The sequence below is a fragment of the Pavona decussata genome, unplaced genomic scaffold, assembly GCF_977016875.1.
Source record: "Pavona decussata unplaced genomic scaffold, jaPavDecu1.1 SCAFFOLD_65, whole genome shotgun sequence".
Lineage (NCBI taxonomy): Eukaryota > Metazoa > Cnidaria > Anthozoa > Scleractinia > Agariciidae > Pavona > Pavona decussata.
In genome coordinates this window covers 359,008-381,683 of record NW_028145485.1, presented here as the reverse complement: position 1 = coordinate 381,683, position 22,676 = coordinate 359,008, and the positions used below count along the sequence as shown (strand labels likewise).

Genomic DNA, 22,676 nt, shown 5'->3' with positions numbered 1-22,676 from the left:
GCTGCTTACTTAACTTAAACTCGATTGAAAGTTTTCAATTATTCTTTATATACACCTATGTACAACAAAAGTTTTTTTGTCAAACCGCCCATATATAGAACTTTTATGTCTGCTTACATGAAGGACGGTGACAGGAGAGCCTGTCCCCACCCATTTAACTGAGCTATCCTGAGTTCGCCAACTTTTTATTATACAAAAAAAATATTTAGTGGCCTATATCGATTCTTTAGTGGGCTGATCCCTGTTTTTTTAATTCCTTTTTCAAGAAGACGTGAAAGTTAAACTGGGAAATTCATGATTTCGTTCATTTTAGCGCATCATAATATTACTGTGTTACTGAATACTAATAGAAATGTGATCTTACGTTCTAAACTTCGTGAATGAATACATCTATAATTTCACATACTTCACTAATGTGTCCTGAAAATTTTAGCCCATCGTCTATATTGACACCTAAGAGCCTAACAGTTCCAGTCTCCTTGGCCATAATACGAATGACTGTATCAGTTCTTTCCGACGGTAAATTCCTTAGATTAATGGTAAGACTTTGAAATTTGTCGGGGTTAGCTAGAAGAAAGTTACTCCTACACCAAAAACTTTCTTGCTGTCTTTTCGTCTCCACTATCGTCCTCAGCTTGTCCTGGTCCACATGTATAGCATATATCTGGTGATCATCCGCATCCATCGTTAAATTGCTTCGGTGACTTAGAGGGTCATATCATTCTAAAATAAGTTCAAGAGTAACGGGCCGAAAGAAGAGCCCTGAGGACATCCTCTCTCCATCACTTCCATCCACTGACTGTGTCTTGGAGCTTCACCCGATTCTGTCCATTAGTAAAGTATGATCGCATTACTTTAATTGCATCACGCTCAAATCCGTAGGCTTCTAGTTTCTTGATCTACAACGGGTAGTTGAGAATGTTGAACGCTTTGCTCATATCCGTAGAGAGCAGGACTACAGATTTGTTGTTGTCAATAGCTGTTTTCACAATCCTCAACCAGCAACCAGACGCAGGAGGGTTGTCTCACAGCTGTCGCTCTTTCGATGCGAAGTCATTTGATAGTAAAGATGCGCGTCATAACGGTTGGTTATTTGGTTTGCCAGTAAATTCTCAAATATTTTGTCTATTACGATGAGTGATATGATAGGGCAGTAGTTGTTCTCCTCTTATTTAACGCCCTTCTTCTAGCCCGGTGCCCAGTCTCCCATTTTTCATGGCGTCGCCCATTTTCTCTCCCTCAAGCAACTGGTAAAGAGACTGATCAGCAATGGAGTCATTCCAATAGCAGCAAGCTGGAAAAGCTTAGGAGATATTAGTCACTCCCAGCCACCCGACTTTTTAGGATATAGGTCCTCGAGCGCGCGCTGTACCTGGCTTGTCGTTATGTTTTCAAAGTCAAATGAAACCCCACCGTAGGCATTACTTATAGCCACAATACTAGAGTGTCCCCCAAGTTTTTCGTTTTCCAGGCCTTTAATCGCATCTCCTCTGATGTCTTTTGCGAGGTTCGTAAAGTAAGTCGCCAACGTGTCAGCAACCTCAGACTGATCCTTAACAAGAGAGCAGTTTTCCTTTTTCGAGTAAATCGGTACATTCTCATTTGTCTTGTCGGTTATAAAGGGATTAAATGTGTCATAAAAGACCTCAGGCCTAGTGTTCGATTCATTAGAATAAGTTTGCCAGTAATCCCTAATCTCTAACTTCTCTCGCTAGTAGAGACTATCAGCTGTACTTGTATGTTCTTCTCCAAATAGTTTTCGTCTAACATCTAACGCGTGAGACTGGAGGGCAGAGGTGTAGTCACCTAGCTGATAATGTCTGACTCCGATCTCGTGGTAACTATCAGCTGTGCTTGTATGTTCTTCTCCAAATAGTTTTCTTCTAACATCAAACGCGTGCTGGTGTGACTGGAGAGCAGAAGTGTAGTCACCAAGTTCATGTTACGTGATCCCGAGTGAATGGTAACTATCAGCGGTGTTTGCATGTTCTTTTCTTCTTTTCTTCTAACATCCAACGCGTGCTGGTGTGACTGAAGAGCAGACGTGTAGTCCCCAAGATGATATTGTGTGACCCCGATCTGATGGGAACTATCAGCTGTGTTTGCATGTTCTTCTCCAACCAGTTTTCTTCTAACATTCAACGCGTGCTGGTGTGACTGAAGAGTAGACGTGTAGTCCCCAAGATGATATTGTGTGACCCCGATCTGATGGGAACTATCAGCTGTGTTTGCATGTTCTTCTCCAAACAGTTTTCTTCTAACATCCAACGCGTGCCGGTGTGACTTGAGAGCAGAGGTGTAGTCCTCAAGCTGATATTGTGTGACCCCAATCTCATGGTATTTATCAGCTGTGTTTGCATGTTCTTCTCCAAACAGTTTTCTTCTAACATCCAACGCGTGCCGGTGTGACTGAAGAGCAGAGGTGTAGTCCCCAAGCTGATATTGTGTGACCCCGATCTGATGGTAACTATCAGCTGTGTTTGCATGTTCTTCTCCAACCAGTTTTCTTCTAACATCCAACGCGTGCTGGTGTGACTGAAGAGCAGACGTGTAGTCCCCAAGCTGATATTGTGTGACCCCGATCTCATGGTAACTATCAGTTGTGTTTGCATGGTCGTCTCCAAATAGTTTTCTTCTAACATCCAACGCGTGCTTGTGTGACTGGAGAGCAGAGGTGTCGTCACCGAGGTGATATTTTGTTTGCCCGATCTCATGGTAACTATCAGCTGTCTGTGCATGTTCTTCTCCAAACTGTTCACTTCTAACATCTAATGCGTGCTGGTGTGACTGGAGAGTAGAAGTGTAGTCACCAAGCTGATGTTGTTTGATCCCGAGTGCATAGTAACTATCAGCTGTTCCCTTGTGTTATTCTCCAAAATGCTCTAGAGATGATTCGAGTGCATGCTGACATGCCTGAAGAACCTACGGATATTTCTGTTTAGACAGGTCGATATCTGCAAGATCAAGGTAACACTTGACGAGTGCTTCTGCGTGTATTTGCCTTAAATCAACAGAATCTCTGCATTTTTTGGTTGATGCTTCATGGTAACAGATTTTTGTTTCATATAGTTTCTGTGGGTCCTTATGTACATTAAAACTCATGGTAATAGCAATAGCAAAGCGGTGAAAATTGAACAAGCCAACAGAAATTGGAAATTGTGTTTGAGTTTCTTTTAAAATTCGTAGCATATTATAATTCAAATATTCCTTATCCTCAATATCACAGAAACTGTTTTTTGCTTGGCAAAGAAGCAAATCAAATATTGATTTAGGTGGCTGATTGTGCACGATGTTCGTGTCTGCGTGAGGTTTCGTTTCGTTGATAGTTTCTTCTCCGCTGTTTTACATTCGTGGAAGAGTAAGTAGTTGATTGTCTCCTACTTCTCTGCATTGCTGGGTTGCCTTGTTGTAGTAATGCGCTGAAATTGAGGAGTTAATTAGGAACTTATAATACACGGCAAGGATCTGGAAAACGAAAAGCTTTAGGATGGCCTGCTGTAAGGTTTTGTCTAGTCGCAATATAGCCTGTTGTAAGCAGTGAATTCCGGTGTCAATGTTCCCGGAAACCAGCTGACATATGCCAGAATAGCACAAGCTATTTCCCTTTCTTCGCTTGATAACGCCAGTGTTGACAGTCGTATTTCTTTTGCTTTAGAAAGAAGATGCATCGCACCTCCTTTTCCACCCCAATATGTACTGCCAAATGCCTTAGAAACAAGTAATCGACAGTAAAACCCAGTTGCCTCAAGCTTGATGGCGACGTCAATTGACGAATCGTAAATCGTGAGAGCGAGTTCTCCCTCTAAGTAAAAAAGGGCATCCAGGAACAGATCTGCTTCTGCTACAACGTCAAGCACTTTGCCATCTGTTTCAGAATGCGAACAACCATCTAATAGGCTTTGAACAATACTTTGATCATCTTCATAGAGCGCAATGAATGCCAACATAGAATGACCAGTTAGAAACTGTTCATTAAGGGTACCCGGTACCTTCAGAGGTGTCTTCAGAGGTGTCTCGCGTCCAAGCGATGTAGCGCGTCCGGTTTAAACTGTAGATACCTGAACCCTTATATCAAATTAAAGCTTATAGAGCTGGCTATCCAACTAAACCAAGAATTCTGAAATAAAATGAATTGCCGAATTTTTTGCGCTGTTTTCTCGAATAAATTTTTTTCACTTGGAGGAACCACTTCAAAGAGCTAAAACTCAAAAGGGATTTGTTTGTTTGCTTTCAAATTTGGACAGCAGCTAGTTTAACATATAAACAACAAAAACGTGTCTGCGAATTTTTTCTTTCGAAATATTTTTTCCCCGAGATCGATTTTTGTACGATTAATCCACATTTTTTTCATCCTATTTCGAAAATGCTCTATAACTTTTCACTGCGATTGAATATGGCAAAACGCAGACACGGTTTTTTTAGCGCTTTGGGTCAGGAAACTGAGGAGCAAATTAAATTAGCAAAAAACAAAATTCACTTTGACTTGTAGCTTTAAAAAGGTGATTCGGACGCTCGCAATTAGAGGTCGTGAAAAAATCGACAATTTATTTTATTTCAAAATTCTTGGTATGGTTTGATAGTCAGCTCTATAAGCTTTAATTTGATATAGGGGTTTAGGTATCTACAGTTTAAACTGGACGCGCTACATCGCTTAAACGCGAGTCACCTCTGAAGGTCCCGGGTAACCTTAAGTTTCCGGGAAAAGGAAACGTAAAATTCACAGAAGCGCCTTTTTGAGTCCTGAATAATCTCCTTCATTTCATGCTCTCCCTTTTCTCTGGCAAATGATTGAAGGACTCTCTGCATAGAGAATGAACCTAGTTTCGAACTTGGGTCGATGAGGGATTTTCTATAAAGCCGTTGTAATATCTTCTTAGCCTTAAATCTTCTTGTCTCACCCCAAAACAGCTGCAGCAACCTCAGTACTAAAATTTTCAGGAAGAATACTCAAGGACACCAATGCTTCTTTTTCTTGTGCAGAGAGTCTCTGGAAAGAGGACTCAAAAAGAACCTGCAAACGGTGATCTGTTGGATAATTAACAATTATTCCATGAGCGCGCGTTGGATATGAGATGATAGATAGCCAACGAGGCGCGTAGCGCCGAGTTGGCTATAATCATCTCATATCCAACAAGCGCAAGTGGAATAATTGTTTTATTAAAAACAATCAAGAAATATTGCTAGATCTTACTGATTTTGCTGTGCAAGAATAACCAGCAGACAATTTAATGGTCGCCATTTCTCGGCCATGGTATAAAGGCTCATATACCATAGCCGCTAAGCCAATCAAATCCCTCGAATTGCATTATACGATGATCCAGTTTTTAATAATCTGGGTTGTCCAACATCTCAGCGATACTTTTGTTATCGGTCCCCATGAAATCATCTAGAAACTGGCTTGACTGGGAAGTATCGTTGGAAATTAATGAACAAAATAGCTTTATTGCTAATGGAACATGCTGGCATAGTTGCGTAACTCGATTCCAGTCGGAAGTGCAAGTACTTGGAAGTAGTTCGTGAACTAGAGCTTTGGAGGAGACCTCATCTAATGGTCCTACTCTTAAAGACTTGTGGTCTTGAAAATACAAGTTCATAATTTCGAAAGACTGCCTTGTTGTGACGACAAATGTCAACGTTTCCGGTTTCCCATACAATTTCTTCGAGAAGCCGCACGAAGTCTGTCTTCACATTTGGCAAGCATAACTACAATAACTACAATGCGTTCTGAAATCTCGCTTACACGCTGGTAAAGCTCATCTTCAGGGGCTAAAGTCGATGACTGGTGGTTTGTAATGAATTGTCTGAAACCCCTAAGGAGCATTGATTTCAGATCTGCAACTGACTGAAGTGATCTAAACGAAAGGAAACAGACAGGCAATCCTTAAGAATAAAGTTCATGTCCTACTCCGATTGCAACTGAAGTTTTTCCAAATCCTGGTGAGCCCCAGATCGACACGATTCTCGCAGATTCAGAAGTCACGTGTCCGATGATCTCCTGGCACTTGCTCTGGCGGCCAGTGAAGTTAGGAACCACTAAAGGAAGGAATGATCTTGGTAGCGATTTGTTCGTACCTTCGAAAGACAAAAGACAAAATCAATTCTCAATAATTTTTAACATCCCCACTTAAATGGAAGTTAGATTTATTCCTTAAGGCCTCCCCCTCTCGCTATCATTCAATATCCAATGCTCATACAGGCTGAAATTTAGACTTAATTTAAGTGTTAATTGCCCCCTGTAGGGTAGTAAAAATGTCGAATGTAACTAAAACTACAGCCGGAAATTTCTAGAGTGGGTGTTTTGAACCAAGCATAATACAAAACAAAGCCGAAACCTTTGTCAGTGTAAAAATTGAGCAAGATTTTAAGCCATTCACTTGGTTGGTTCAGTAAAACTGCACAGTCCTATCAAGTTTATACTAGAAGCAGCAGTCGTTTACCCTTATTCTGGTACTGACAGCATGCGAGCAAGTTCTCCTTAGGTCATCCGAGGGACGATCGGCTTGAGCAGCGAGCGAAAGGCGATAGGATTGGGGCGGAGGCATTCCCGCTCCAGTCCTCTGGCGGCTCGCTTCGCTCGCTACTCGCGCTATCCCCACGCGTATGACCTAAACAGAGCCGCAGGCTATGGTACTGGTTGAGCTTTCTTAATCCTCACAGGTCCCAAATGGGACAGAGCTACATCTTCGTGTTACAAAGGGGTGCATATTGCACACATATTAGGGAACAACACGTCACTTGATAATGTAAGTCTACGTTAGTTGAACGGCCTTTGCGATTACTCCAATTCGTTCAACTTGAACAATGTAGCCAGACTAAATTAGTAGGAATGGCATTCAGTGGAGAAAGGAAAATGAAAAATTTACTGTAGCGTGCTCTCGTTCTCCACAAACTTCAGATTTGATCATTTGCAGAACATAGACGGGTAGGGAATTTAACAAAATCCATACCGCACTTACAGGGCAACTATTTCGTTTATTAAATATCCCATAGTTTTGTGACGTTCTCTTTGAAGCCTGGACAGAAGATGTCCGTATTCTTCAAACGTTTGTAGGAAGACGTTTCCTGTACCCTAAAATAGTTTTAATTTTCCACCGATAAACAGTGGAATTCGGCCCACTCTACGGACACTAGGACACTTACCATAAACACCTTATTACCACTTACATTTACCACTTATCCTTACCAATCCATTTCACATAAAATTAACTTAACATTAAATTACGGCCATTAGCCTACAATACAGCCGTATTGTTTGATGGAGCGCTATAGCCGTTATCTTGGATTATTAAAGAGAGTATACTTACCCAATGGGGTGGAGGGGGTAGATCCGTTAGACGGGGATGTACTGTAATTTTCTAATTCCTAATATCAAGGCTAATTTAAGCTTGGTACCTGGATTTTTTGATTGATCATGCCCGACAGCTTGTGCTACCTTCAGCTCGTCGATCTTTCCTTCCAACATGGCGACGTCTTCTTTTTTAGCGGTCCTTCATAATTTCTGCTTCAACTCGTCCATAGCTGAGCTCATATCCTCCAAAATCTTAGTCCCCTGCGCACTACGTCCGCTTTGGGCTGTTTTCAATTCGTCGATCTTTTGCTCCAGTATGGCGATGTCTTCTTTGTTTGGAAAGTCGCTTTCTATTTTCTGTTTTATCGCAGCTATGTTTGATCTTAACTTGTTGATATCTGAAATCACATTTTCAAGTACCTCGTTTGCACGAGTATCCTTCTCATCAGCTTCATTTTTCGTTTTTAGTAACTGTTCGAGTTTTTTGCTCCAACATGTCGATGTCTTCTTTGTCAGCAGTATCGCTTTCCACTCTACGCTTTATGGCAGTGTACAGCGCTGTCATTTTGCTGATATCTGAGCTCATAGCCGCTTTAAGAAACTGGATGTACGCCTGAAACTCCTCCCTCATACGGTGTTCAAACTTATAAACTTCATTTGTAGGAAAATCTGATTCAGTCAAACTTCCAACAGCAACAATCACAGCTGTCGTAGCTCCAAGAGCTTTGAATGAATCTTTAGCGTGTTGCACACGCTGGTCAAATGTTATTATGTCCATCTTCGAGCTTTTCAAATGGCAATGTGCATTTCTCAGCAGTCGAAGTTGATCAACCGCAAGTGCAAAGGTTTCAGCTTTGTTTCCAACCGGGCTGACCACGGATGGATAAAAACTTTCGAAAAGTACACCACGAGGCTTTATGACCCCTTTATGTACAAATCATTGAGTGTTCTGTGGCGACCTGAGCTATCTGGTAAGGCAAAGGACTGCGCAAGGACGATGGCCTGGAATAAGGCGCTACAATCCCATTCATTGCACGACTGGTGTGTAGGAACTTTGGTTGTAGCACCCTCTGTGGACACAAACAGATTTCTCACAGCAATGGAGTCATCCCAAAGCTGGAATCCAGGGCGATGTCCAAAGGTGTTGTCCCACATGGTTTTAAAAGTCTGACGTAGCGCGTTCAGGGGGAATTCGTTTAAAACGAGGGATGAAAACTTGAAGTAATTTAACTCCTCGTCCCTGTAAGGCCTCAAGGCCATCACTGGTTTTTAGCAACGAACACTAGATCTTGATTTACCTAAATCTGATAGAACATAAAAACGTCAAATGTGACTGAATAATTATTGGTTATGGAATTGACTTGCAGCGGCATGCGATTTTGCTAGTAGAGTGCCAACATTCAGTTTCGTGGCAGTCAAGCGGTTGATCTTATGTCGTACTCAGATGATTGTCTTCGGGGAAAACACCAGGTGATCTCTAAACTGATTGGTCAACAACACTCTGGAGAATCGTTCACTCGCGCCATGGAAGTTGGGGTGGGGTGGGTGAGTTTGGATCTAAACGTCCCGCTTCTGGTAACTTGTACTGCCGAGTGTAAGGGGCTGATTAAAAACAAAGCTTACCGCAATAAGGTAACTAGGATTGTAGAAGTGGTTTTGCAATTTTAAGGAAGTTGGGATGTAAGTAATTTTGAAGGTAGGGCAGTTACAGAGTTTAGTGCGAATACAAGTTTATCAGATTATCTAGGAGAGTAGGAGTTTCTGAATTATAAATGATAAGGGTTAGGGGCTATTTCATTGCATTTGTTCCCGCTAAGAACTCTGACAACCCAGTTGTTGGCTGTTGAGATGGCGAGCGAGAAGGTTGTTTTGAATACCTAAGCGGACGTTAAATATGATTTAAGAGAGATTTGTAGTGTACTTTTCGTAAAAATCTCCAATTTCAACCGTATGATAACGTAATGACCGAGCCACAAACAGACAGACACAGATCTGACTCACAGTTACTATTGAATCATTGCTTTATAGCTTTTCTCACCAAAATCAAAATGTATGAAGTCTATACATCGATTTCATGTTCATGTTTTCACGTTCGTGTTAAACCTCTTCAAAAAGCTTGGCCTACCAGTGTATTCAAAGCAAAAAAAGAAATTCATACCCGTCGTAGCTGGGACTTAAATTATTTCAGTTCATGACCTTTCTGATTCACTTGAGAACCACAATCTGTCCCGCGAATCTATCCCTCAAAGCGTAATTTCTTCGCAGTGAGCTCTCAAATTTCAACAGTTTAAACAGTCAATTACTTCTTATAAGCTATTCTCTCCATCCACCTCTTCAAAAAGGTTACTAATTAATTCCTTACTGAAAACGGCATATTTGAGTGAAATCTGACATGGCCGCCACTTTACGGTAAGAACATGGTGAAAAAGTTCGCGCGCTTGGTCCACTGGGACTACGTCACTTGATTGCGCAATTTTGCAGATTTGTGCCGACGACGACAAAGCCCATTTTCTGACTCCGTCCTGGCCCTAAGGGCCTTAACGGAGTAATGAAAATGACCCCTTGTAAGTCCCGTCACCATTTTCGCGCGACTTTTGGTCCAAATGTGAAAATGAAAAGGACCCCTTGTAAGTCCCGTCACCATTTTCGCGCGACTTTTGATCCAAAAGTCGCTCGAAAATGGTGACGGGACTTACAAGGGGTCATTTTAATTACTCCGGCCAGCCCTTAGGGCCAGGACGGAGTCAGAAAATGGGCTTTGTCGTCCTCGGCACAAATCTGCAAGTGAGTAAACCCCAAGTAGTCAAAAAAGTTAAAAGATATCTTCCTCAAAAACACAACCTAGAACGGACGGAACTAAACCAACACAATTGGTTCATTTAAACGAACCAATGAGAAAGAAGAGCGTTCAATCCTCCTGATAAGTATAAAACGGTACCATTTTTCCGTGTGAGAAAATGTAATTATACCACTTCAAATAATCTTTTATCTATAATCCTTTTCTTATGCCAACCGCCTAAACCAATCTCTCCGGACTTAGCTGGGTTATGCCTTATTTGAAAGTAAACCACGGATAACTATGAAATTGAAACGAGTTATGAATTTCTATGTCTATATCTTGTGCCACAGATTTCATTTATAACGGGATTCAAAACCGTTCCGAGAATACGAAAGAATAAATTTCTTCTCGAAAACTCCGCACAACGTAATTTATATTTGCGTTTGGTAACCTTGACAATTTGCATATTAAAGCAACTTGTAATTTGCTATAAGCTTGCACGGCAACAATAGAGCCCCCCACTGTTTTTTTTTTTGTCAAACCTTTGATACGGAAAGCACTATCGTGAAGGAGGCTTTGAAGTGTGATTTAAATTCTTATGAAATTTGGTGAACTTTTGTTTTGAATTTCTCCAAGAATTGTTCATGGTTTCAGAAGATTTATCAAACACGAGGCAGACTGTTTTATCCGGTTTTTCAACACCTCGAAGTCGGTAAAAAAAAACTCGGCTGTGCCTCGTTTTTCAACCCACAATCTCGGTGTTTGGAAAACGGATAAAACACAGTTCCTCGCATTTGATCCCAGTTCATCAGTTTTACTCTACTGACTCCTCCCAGGCCTTCTCGATTTCATCCCATTCTGCATCAGACAAATCTGTTGAGTAAATTCGGGAAGGAAGAATTGATAGTTGAAAAGTAACCACGCACATTAGCTGTTTTTTTTTATGATGATGATGATGATGATGATGATGATGATGATGACGACGATGATAACGATTATGATAGTGACCATGATGATGACGGTAATTATGATAATAATGACGATAAACCTCAGCAATGCAATTGGAACGTCAAAGCCTCTTATAGTCTCTCAGGTAACGGGGCCAGCGAAAGACTAAAACCAGGAAAGCGAACTTAACGCGAAAATATAATCAATTTTCTCTGTAATATTAGCCTTTATCTGGCCCTTGCTATCATGCCCTACACAATACTAACACCAACGAACGAAACTTAAAAAAAATTCTCACCAGCAATAATCTTTAAGACAATTGCATATCCTTGCAGTTTTTCGTCGTCGTATTTGGAGAAAGCAACTGAAGCTTCACCAGGAGAGGCAGAAATATAGATACTTTGAAGGAAATCACGGTCTGCACCAGTAAGATTATAGGCAGGGAAGATCTTCCTACCTGTGTTCAACGCTTCTGTAAACTGCAAAAAAAAAAAAAAAATTGGGAAAATATGACGGTGAGGTCCGATAGATGCAAACAATACTTGTACATACAATCCGATGAATTCGGATGTGGTAGTAGTTGCAGCAAGTACCACACTCGATTGAATCAGTGGAAACGATTGAGCTTGGATTTTTTTCGAGGTATAGTCTAATCGTCTTCGGATGAACCATGGTAATCTTCCGGAAGTCTTCAGCAGTCATCGGAAAATTTAAGGCAGGAGTGTTTTACTGGAAATTATACCACTCGTAAAACTCATACGAAACTGCATCCGGGACCTAAGTGGCATATTTTCCATATCCTCACCAGTGAGGATATTGATGACGTCATTTCGCGCTTCTCACGGTTGTTATGCAAACAGTCGGTGGAAAATGGTGAGCGATCGATTTGTCTTATAGTCTATATAATAAAAAGAAAATTACACAGTGGCTTGAAGATATGAATTTTATTTTCACTTGTTAAAAGCAATATTTTACCACTCAAAAAATAAAATTCATATCTTCGCGCCGCCGTGTAATATATCCTCTATATACAGTCGAACCTGTATTAAGCGGCCCTGTATTATGCGGTCACCCTCTATTAAGCGGTCAGTTGTCAAAGTCCCGAAAATTACTTCCCCTTAATTACTGTAATTTTGACCTCTATTAAGCGGTCGCGGTCACCCTTTGCTAAGTCCCAAAGAGCTGTTTCTATTGTCTAGACCTGTATTAAACGGCCACTTTGGAAAAGAAAACCATTCAAATACTACAGTAATTCAAATAAGTACAAATAGCACACCAGGTAATTGATTTCCTTGTTTATTTTCACAAATCATTAAATCGCCGAATACATTACTCGAACATTACTGTTTCTGCCTTGAGGTCAAAGTCTTGCCATCATTGCGGATCGAAATCTTTTTTCATTAATTTCTGTTTAAGCCAGTTGCACGAGAAGTCATCCCCTTGAAAATGATATTCACATGGCACTTCTAGACCATAGCCACCTCATCTGTTTACGCGCTTACCTTTAATGATGGCCTTTCCTGGATTCGATGGTCTCTTTCTGTTTTGTTACTCCCTTTCTATGTTCTATTTTTCTCAAACCATGTTATTGTTGCAGTTACTTTTAACCGAGGGAGTGATTTTTTTGGAGCGCTTTTATGCATAAGCTGTACACTAGCTACGTCATTAACTGTAATATAAAATAGCATTTTCGCCGTGTTTTGACCTGTATTTTGTACAACCTGTATTAAGCGGTCAACCTGCATTAAGCGGTCACTTAGCCATTCCCCGAGGGTGACCGCTTAATACATGTTCGACTGTATGACCATGAGAAAATTGTGTTTTCTCTTACCCATGAAAGATACTTGTTGACGCGTGCTTTACGTTCTTCTCTGTCCTTAGTGGGCATTAAGACTATTTTCTTGATAACCTCAAGCTTATCCGCGTCCTCGTTCGTGTAATATTCTGTTGTGAAGCAAGCATAAATGTGTCATGGACATCAACACGAAATTTTCACCTCGCTTTTTAAACGGACCTAAGAGAAAAACATTTTTTGCCGGAAGGAAATACAGTATTTTCTGGCAATATATACTATGTACGGCATGTTACACTAAACAATTATTCCACGAGCGCGTGTTGGATATGAGATGATATAATCACCTCATATCCAACGAGCGTGGGTGGAATAATTGGAACAAAATATATTGTTTGATCTTGCTGATTTTGCTTTGCAAGAACAACTAGAAGGCAACGAAAATTTATTTAATGGTCTCTAAGCCAGTCAAAATCCCTAGAATTTAAAAATGTTGCTAAAAACTTGGTCATTTGTATATTGCAATTCCAGGGATTTGATTGGCTTAGCGGTCATGTTATATCAGCCGTTACACTATGCCCGAGAAATAGGGACCAAATCAGTAAGATCTAGCAATATTTCTTGACTGTTTTTAATAATACAATTGTTCCACTCACGTTTGTTGGATATAAGAGATGATTAAAGCCAACTCGAAGCTATGCGCCTCGCTAGCTACCTATCATCTCCTATCCCACGCTTTCACGTGGAATAATTGTTAACTATATGTTTTGTTGGTAGAATACTGCAACGGCATCGCAGAGGTCATGAGTTCGAATCCAGTTCCTGTCTGATTTTTTTCAGGCTTTCTTTTCGCAACTTCTTAAGGACAGTACCCGACTAATACCGACGCATTTTTGCGCGGTTTATAACTATGCGGGAAAAGCAGATCTTAGCAAGGGCTATTGGAATCCCAAAAGAAAATTGGGGATAAACACACATGTTTACAGATTATTAAGTAGCAATTATTCTAGAAAAAAAAAGTAAAATACTAAACAATGTATGGCGTTTTTTTTTCCAAATTGTAGCTTTATTATCCTGAAAATGTATGGTTATCCCAAATTTTCTTTTTAGATACCAAGAGCACTTGCTACATTCTGCTTTGTCCGTATAGTTTTAAACCGCGCAAAAATATCCCTGTATTAGTAGGCATCACCGATAGGAAACCCGAGTATCTCGAGATGCGCAGAACGTATGCACAGTAACAAAAGTAGGCACCGTCCTTAAGTTACGTTAATAACTGCAAGGGTCTTTGTTCCATTTCATTCATTCTTTCTTTCTATTTCCTGTCACTCGCAGTTCAAATATACGTTTGATATAATTATTCGTAGTCATATACTTACTATAAACGTTACTGAAGCTCTGTTCTTTGAGGATCTAAGAAATGTCGGGTACTTTCATGCCCAGTAAAGTCTACAATTATAGTCTTTAAAAGTCCCTTCCAATATTATTTTTCTATATAATGATGTTTTCGTTCGAAGGGACGTTGTCCTCTTGAAACTGCATCACTAGATAATACACACTTTCGGAGTTTTGATTGGCTTAGCGTCCATCGGATATCAGCCATTATACCATGCCCGAGAAAATATCTGCCATCAAATCGTTTTCTTGTTGCTCTGGCGAAATCCAATCACCAAGATCTAGCAATATTTCTCGGCTGCTTTTTATAAAATTAAAAATAATCAATAAAATTGTTTGGTACGGAATGATTCTAGCCAACATGCGCTGCGCGCCACGTTGGCTACTATCTTCTCATATCCAACGGGCACTCGTGGAATAATTGTTAAATAAACAGCGCACCATCGTAGGATAATTGTTAAATATCATACCTCCCACAACACTATTCTCGTCTTCCGCGCCCATTGCAGTGTTTGCATATTCCTCGTGTTCTTTTCCGTCTTCTTCGTCTCCTACGTCTCTATTAACATTTTTACCAACTATCACTCCATCAGGTAGGTATAGTCGAGTGGTTTTCTCATCGTACTCCACTCGAACACACTTGAATAACAACGGCCCTCGCGTGTTTCTCGTTGCTATCCTCGGTGGAATAACCCATCTCTCGTAGCGTCCTCCCAACTGAAGATGAGGAATCCTTGAAACGTTGACTCCATAATCACCCTTAAAATTTACAAAAAGGAACGTCTTTCTTTTTTTCCCCTGTACCACTTAATCTTTGATGGAGAAATTATAAACTGTAATTTTGATGACGAAGGATATTTAGAAGGGACGTTGTCATTTTAATAAATATTTAATAAAAGATATGTAACATAATACCTTAAACTTTAACATCTGCCGCAAAAGGATAGTAGATTTTGTGATCCGTGTCCTTGCTGTAACTACTTATGACGTCATCATTTTGTAATTTGCATAATAGAAAAACTTGAATATCTCTGGAACAAGAGTTGTCGCAAAAGTAAAGACACGGTCCTCCCTCATTTTCGAAGGCCTTTTTAAATAAGCTACATTTGTTTTGTTTACTCCATAGGCACTTTAAGCGTGCATTTAAAAAAGAATACACATTCTGTATCAACTGACCCCTTCTACATGCGATATGTTGCCTTTATGCTCAAGTCGCTCGCTGTAAACCACCGAAGTTATCAGACGCAGTTGTGTTTCCTTGGAAGCTGGTATCTTGTCCATATCCAGCTCTGCATTAGCTAGTATTTCACGCAAGTCCGCGTCACAGATATACTCCTCGTCGAGTTTACCGAGAACAAGGAATCCTAGTTCATCACCGATTCGGATGCTTTCTTGAATACAATTCGCTGCCTCAGCATCAAATTCAAAGCCACTAAAATGGATATGATATAAAAAGCAAAAAATAGTTAGTTAGTAGTTGCATCTATTTATACACGATACAGTTGAAGAACATTTAGCTTACACATCAGTAATAAGGTTGTCCTTACATATCCCCTAACCTGATAGAACAAATATCTCCCTTTGACTAAATCCCAGCCAATTAATCTTGTTCTTTCTTCAGTGTCATACGAAATTATGCTGTTACATTATTCTTCCCATTTTGTGTACTTAATTCCAGATCCTGCCCTGATCCAAATTAACACAGCGAGAAAATCCTGATTCCCTTAAAATGTTGATGCGTCCAAATTCCCGAAATCTTTCTAATTGATGATGTATCCTATGTTTTTTTCGTAACAAAAGCCTATCATTGGACCAACTTAAGGTTATTGTTAAGACACATTACTTAGAATACATCTCAACCTTACCTAGAGAAACACAAGGGTTACTGTAAGAAAGGCAATTTTTGTTCACGTAAAAAAGGATTTTTCATTTCTGAAAAAAAAAAAAAAAACCGCCGGGCAAAATTTAGTTGCCTCGGCAACATCATAGTCAATGTGCACCAACTGACCACATGAAATTATTTCCTGATAAATTTCTCAAAAAAGTGTTTAAGTTTCATAGTGTTTGCGTAAATATTAAAAATGTTGTTCAATTTCATAGCCGCCGTTGGAAGAATCACCCCTTCCCCCTTCCTCCTCCCCCTTCCCTGCCCTGCTTGTCTAGAAAGAGTTAACTTAGGAAGGCTCCATGAAGTTTACCCCTAATGTTTTATAATCCCAGTTGTCTCCAGCCATATTATCCCTGTTAGCTTGTGATCTCTTGCAGTGGCCCTAGCTTATCCCATTCCTGATAACATGGTATTCATTAGCACCCTGCTGCTGACTTGGCTAACGGGAAATAAATGTCCTTCTCAGTTTATATTGATGCTTAAATTTGAAAACGATGCTGTACATGTGCAAACTGGTTTCGCAGTTATAGAGCACAGAGTTCGTCGAAACCGTATCCCAAATGAGCATCGTGAAAGGATAGTTAGGGCGTTTGAAGATCCTCGAGAGAAGACGAGAAACGTGAACACGATAACTGCCAGAAAATCTGCCGCGTGGTTTAGGTTTATATGCAGACTTGCATACCAGGATGTTTGAGCGGGGAGTTGATTGAAGGATTGATTGTTACACTGACTGTATCTCTGTTGTAATGAATTTTTTTCCTCGTCAAAGAACATTAAGAAGCATCTAATGTTTGTTCACCCTCAGTAAAAGTTTGTTATTTCCATTAAATTGAACTGATATTCGCATTAATGAATATTCTCCTCTATGCAAAATGCGTTATTGATGACGTCGAAAATTAAAACGTTTGTATATTAGTGATTTAATTTTTTTTAACACTAATGAAAATTTATTTCCTGATAATGAAGGACAAAAGGTGTATTATATAATTTGCTCCAGATTTCTTGGATAAAAATGGATTACAACTAAAAAAAAAATGGCCAGTTTGTTCAAGCTCTTCCTGTGTATTTTGGAGAAATTGCAGAAAACTTATTTATATACGACAGTATTCTCATTGTAGAAATCAGCTTATATTTTCCTTCCTGTGCCCTACGAAAAATTTTATGTCAGAGGAAACGTTCTAAGTTAAATATTTGAGTAAACTTTGATCAAAATGCAGCAAAAGCTCTGTGACAGTGCCGATTTAAGACCAATGAATCAATTTTTGAGTACCCCAGTAAGTTAATCCGTATACAAATGCACAAGGTGTTTTATTGAAAAAAATATGACATTGACAACTTCACTATACCAATGCTAAGGGCCCTAACCATTGCTTACCATGCAGCACCTTCCTCATCTTCATCCGTGTTCACATCCACATCATACTGTATGTCAGGATCTTCCCTTTTTATGCACTTGTTTAACATTTCCTGAAATGCTGATGAGCTGCCCGTGGTCATATACTTGTCTAGCCTTCCAAGGGTTGTGTAGTTGTATTTTTTAAATGGTCGCTCCCAAATTTTCCTATCCTGCTTAACCAACAGGACAAGTGGTCTTATCTCTTGGGTTTTCCCATGGGTAACAGGGATATAGTTGCTGCGGTGCCCAAAATTCGCCTCACCAAACATTCGAAGAAGCTTTTCCATTATCTATTGAAGTAAATTGAATGGAATTAAATGATTTTATTCGTTGAAAGTTAATGTAAGTTTCTGTACATTTTTTCTTGTGATCTATAAATCTGTAGATGGAGACTGGTACACATTAGTCCAGACAACATTACTATGCAGTATTTAAATATTATATCACGACCGCACGTTGGACACGAGATGGTAGTTGCCATAATCATTTCGCATCCAACAAACGCGAGTGGAATAATTGTTTTCTTGAAAGCGATCAAGAAATATTCCTAGATCTTGCTGATTTCGCTTTGCAAGAAAAACCAGAAGACAATTACATTGACGCTATTTCTCGGGCATGATATCACGGCTCATATACCATGGTCGCTGAGCCAATCAAAACTCTGGAATTGCATTATCAAATGATCCAGTGTTAAATAAAACAATTACTTCACTCGCACTTGTTGGCTATGGCCACCTCATGTCCAACAAGCGCGAGTGGAATAATTGTATTATTGAAAACAATCAATAAATGATATTGCTTTAGATCTTGCTGATTTCACTTTTCAAGAACGACCAGAATACAATTTAATGGTCGCTATTTTTTGGGCATGGTATAACAGCTCATATACCATGGCCGCTAAGTCAATCAAATCCCTGGAATTGTATTACTCAATGATTTAGTTTTTAATAAATAAGGCCTAATAGATAAGTGAATACAATCCGGAGATACACACACAAGCAACTACAATAAGGTGTAAGGCATTCGTCATTCGCCTTAAAAAGTCCTGGAAAGTAAAACAACCTGAAAATATCGCTTTCAGAGGACTCCTGTCCGGCCGATTTCCGTTTAAGCAAATAGTCATGTGTTTCAAACCGGAAAAACTTTGAACTCATTTAGGAAAGTTTACTGAGTTGGCAATAGGTGAATCTTTGTTGATGTCAATGTTTATATTTTACTCGTTGGCATATAAAAACAACATGCTACCAACAAATAATTACACCATAAACAAATAAACAAATGAGTACTCCATAACTTGAAAGAAAAGGCGACGTTTGGTAATCAGGGTCCGGAGGATATCGGTGCAGTGTAATTTGTTGAATATTCTTGGAAAAATTTGCTTCGAAAACTGTGAAGTTTACGAAGATAATGAACCGCTGGAGTAGGCGCCCAGTCATACATTCTTTGCAAACGTTGATACTTTTAAAGTTCATCTCTCGAGAATAGTTTTACATATCACGCTCAAACCTTCAGTGCTAACTTAGTTTGCCAAGCTACTTCAATTTATAGAGTGCGTTTAATTTTGCATGTATTCTTCATGCTTATCGGTGTGCGTATGGTTATGAGGCTAAACGCGAAATGAAGATCTCTTTTCCCGTGCTACTATTTAATAAAACGAACTGTAAGTTTTTCGATTTGGAATACCTGTGGAAGTAATTATGAAGTTAAAATGACCTAACGTGAATGACTCGATTGTGATACAATTGTCTCGTCGAAAGTGTGACATTTCGGTTCTTTCATTTTCGTGGATCTTTTTTGTGTGTCTTCAAGTGTCAGAAGGTCGCTTCGTTGAATATACTGTAACAATTATTCTCTTTATTCTCGCTGAAACATGGCCTTATGTAGATTTGGCTCTCTGCTCCGCAGCTTAATTAATTTCCTGACACTATTCGCCCCGACTTCATAAAATAATAAGTGCGGTTACACTAGACCTCTTCCCCAAAGCTCCCCTTGGGAAAATAGCTTGGGTTGGGTTCAGTCTGGGTTTTGATCGATTTCGAACTTGCGGTTACACGCTGATAAATTGCCCAAGGGGAATGGTAAACCTTTACTCTATGTGATGAGAAACACTATTAAACGTAAACTTGAATGACACGAATAATGAAATGTTTTCGGTAATTCTGCCGCTTTTATTACAACCTCCACCTCAAGTAATTTAGCGTGACTTAATTTATTTCAAGAAGAGAACGTCGACGCCGACAACAAATAAACTTACACTTTTTCCAGAGCTTGCAGTTTTTCGTTTTATATTTAAGAACACGCCGACTCGTTAAGTTGCTGACCATCATGGGACGAACTTGGGTATTTATCGACCACAAAATTGGTTTCAGCGACCCGTGAGCGAAAGGGTTCTGGACCACTGGTGGAAAGAGTGAGCCTTGTTTTGATTGTTGTCGAGCTTGAAATGCAGTTGCGGGTACGATTTGACCTTACGATGAACAATGCACGTAAACAACACGTGATTTTTAATGTATGGTACATTTCACTTTCTCATGGTTGAGCCACTTTGGGTTCTCATTAACCCATAGAAGTTACCTCGGGAACTGTCATGGGAAATTCTTTTGTTCTTTTTGACGTATCCATGGAAATTTCCCGAAGACAATTTCACCCTGGGAAAATCGGTTACACACAAAAAGTTGCTTTTCTGTGGGCAACAACCATTAACCCAAGGGTAAAAAGGCTAGTGTAACCGTACCTAATGTTTGGATAGACATGCTTTATTTAAGGTGACGGATATACTTAGCTAATAGCTTATACTAGTCTTATACTAGTCTTAAACGCATTGGAATAGATTTTCCATCGAAAAAGGTTAACAACCTTGAATAGGTAGTACAATAAAAATGCAACTTGTGAAATGTAAACTTTTGATATGCTGCCAAAAGGGATTTACGACATATAATTACATGCTTTTAAACTCATTTATTTCGACAAGCCTTTGACCTTTATTGAGAATTGTATTTTAGCCATTGACCTTGCCATTGTAATTTTAAATTACATTTATTTAGGATATCTTTATTGTAAAGCGCGCGAGAGCATCTGTTTATGATTCGCGCGCTATATAAATAATAAATTATTATTATTATTATCATTATTATTATTAAATGAATTTACAACCATTACCGAAGAAACAATCACCGTCACCTATCTAAATCTAAGATTAAAACCAGGAATATAAATATTTCTAAGACCCAAGTAAAGTTCAATGAAACGCCACTTTATATAAAACCCACAATAACAGAATCACTTCAATCATGTCCAAGTTCCTCAGATTTCTAGAAGTTCTCTTCGACTCCGATAAAATGTTTTCGAGATCTCATCGAGATCACAGCAAGATCGCTGCCAATCATTTGAAGTTTACGGCGCATTTTAAATTGCAACAGCTTAAAATGCAAAGAAGTGTTCAACAGAAAGAAATACGTACCGAAATAGCGAATAACCAGCAACATATTTCAAGACCTTTGACTTCGAGGTTTCGAGTTAACATAAAAACAGTAGACATCACCAAATTTGTTTAAGATTCTAGCCAATTGCTCCGTGTTGGTTAAAACAAATGAGATGAAAATTTTATCTGAAGGTCTGTTTTAACTTTCAAAATCAAATAGACAGACAATAAAAGTCACTAATATCCTTCTCGTTCAAGGCTCGAGAAAACAAAATAAATTGTTCTAAAACGGGTACTTCTCACTTCTTGTTATAAGCTTACACTGAAGTTTTAAACAGCTTCCAACACTGTAAATTATATGGGCCCTAGAGCAATTTGAGCTTCCCGGAACAGTCCTAATTGTGCCTTCATCCACGACCGCCCACTGCTGAGTTTGTTTCCATTTCGAGTATAGCTTTTTTTGTCACATGATCATCATACAATCTTAGCCACTGTGTCCATTTCGTGCTGTTTTGTGGTCGACGACACTGAGTTTCAGTTTCTTCATCAAGCAGGTAGATTTTCAGTTTCTTGTACCAAGTTTCCTTGTTGTAAATCCCAAGTAGTTGAGCTTGTCGTAATTCTTAACTTTTCAACTTTCTCCACTTCAGAAGATACTTTTCTAATCTTGTAAATTATATGGTCCACCCCCAAAACTATAAACTGAAACACCGAGGATATCAGAAACAGAAAGACGACATCAAACTTGTTCCAGATGCTAATTGTGAAATCCAAACAAAGATCTTACGGCAGTTTGAAATTTCAGGAAATTAAACCCAAACCTCCAATTTACTGTCCTCTTTCTTAACGTTGGTTAACTATCCTGAAAGATTTTTTGACGATATACCAAAGTACATTTGAAATATTTACTTCACACTAGTATTCAAAAAATCGAAAAGATCAGTGTTATTCATATATGCATTAAGAACTCCAATCAGGACATCACCAGGTAAAATTCCCAATATAATATTTCAAAACCAAATTCCTTATGAGTAATGGTTTAGATATACATAGGCAAGCGAAAATAAAGGTCAAGGTCGTAGTAATAGAAATAAATAAAGTCATTGTCAGAAATAGTTCACCAAAGAAATTAACATAATGTCGGAATATTTAATGTCACGCAAATAGTTTAGCTTTAATCGAGTCCGATTGGACATTGAGAGATCGTGTTAACTCTCTTATTAGCAACATTTCGTAAACTAAGCAAACGAACTTATTCGTGCACTTCTTAAGAACAGAAAAATATCTGTCAAGGTCTTTAGGGACGTAACGGTGTTTGTTAAGAAGATGCTTGCCAATAGAAGAAGATTGTTATTTATGCTCGACCACGCGCTGGTGTAAATGCCTAAGTGTAAACCCTACATAACTTGCATCGCACAAGTCACATTGAAATTTATAAACAACACAATTCTGATTTACAATAGGCGGTTTTCTCTCTTGTATTTTTAGCTCTTGCTGGATTTGGTTACCAACACAAATCGGTTGGATGACTGTGTCAATCTCCTGGCTAAGATCTTTGAGCTCAATAGATATATTTCAGTGTAAATTGTGGGATGCTCGGTTATGTAGGGTTTACACTTAGGCATTTACACCAGCGCGTGGTCGAGCATAAATACCAATCTTCTTCTGTTGGCAAGCATCCTCTTAACAAACACCGTAATGTCCGTAAAGACCTTGACAGATAGTATTTTTCTGTCCTTAAGAAGTGCACGAATAAGCTTGATTGCTTA

General features: G+C 39.2%; 1 protein-coding gene and 1 pseudogene across 1 annotated transcript; both read right to left on the bottom strand.

Moving 5' to 3' along the window:
* Nucleotides 1-1,783: 1,783 nt before the first annotated feature.
* Nucleotides 1,784-9,152, bottom strand: LOC146478228 (uncharacterized; annotated as a pseudogene).
* Nucleotides 9,153-9,291: 139 nt separating this feature from the next.
* LOC146478227 (uncharacterized) lies at nucleotides 9,292-21,055 on the bottom strand. Its single transcript, XM_085112488.1, has 7 exons — nucleotides 20,947-21,055; nucleotides 17,466-17,776; nucleotides 15,379-15,634; nucleotides 14,673-14,961; nucleotides 12,847-12,959; nucleotides 11,314-11,494; nucleotides 9,292-10,940 (listed from the first exon to the last, which is right to left on the bottom strand). Exons 1-7 carry the CDS (start codon nucleotides 21,022-21,024, stop codon nucleotides 10,882-10,884), a joined length of 1,287 nt encoding a protein of 428 aa, XP_084968614.1. The 5' UTR covers nucleotides 21,025-21,055; the 3' UTR covers nucleotides 9,292-10,881.
* Between the last annotated feature and the right edge of the window lie 1,621 nt (nucleotides 21,056-22,676).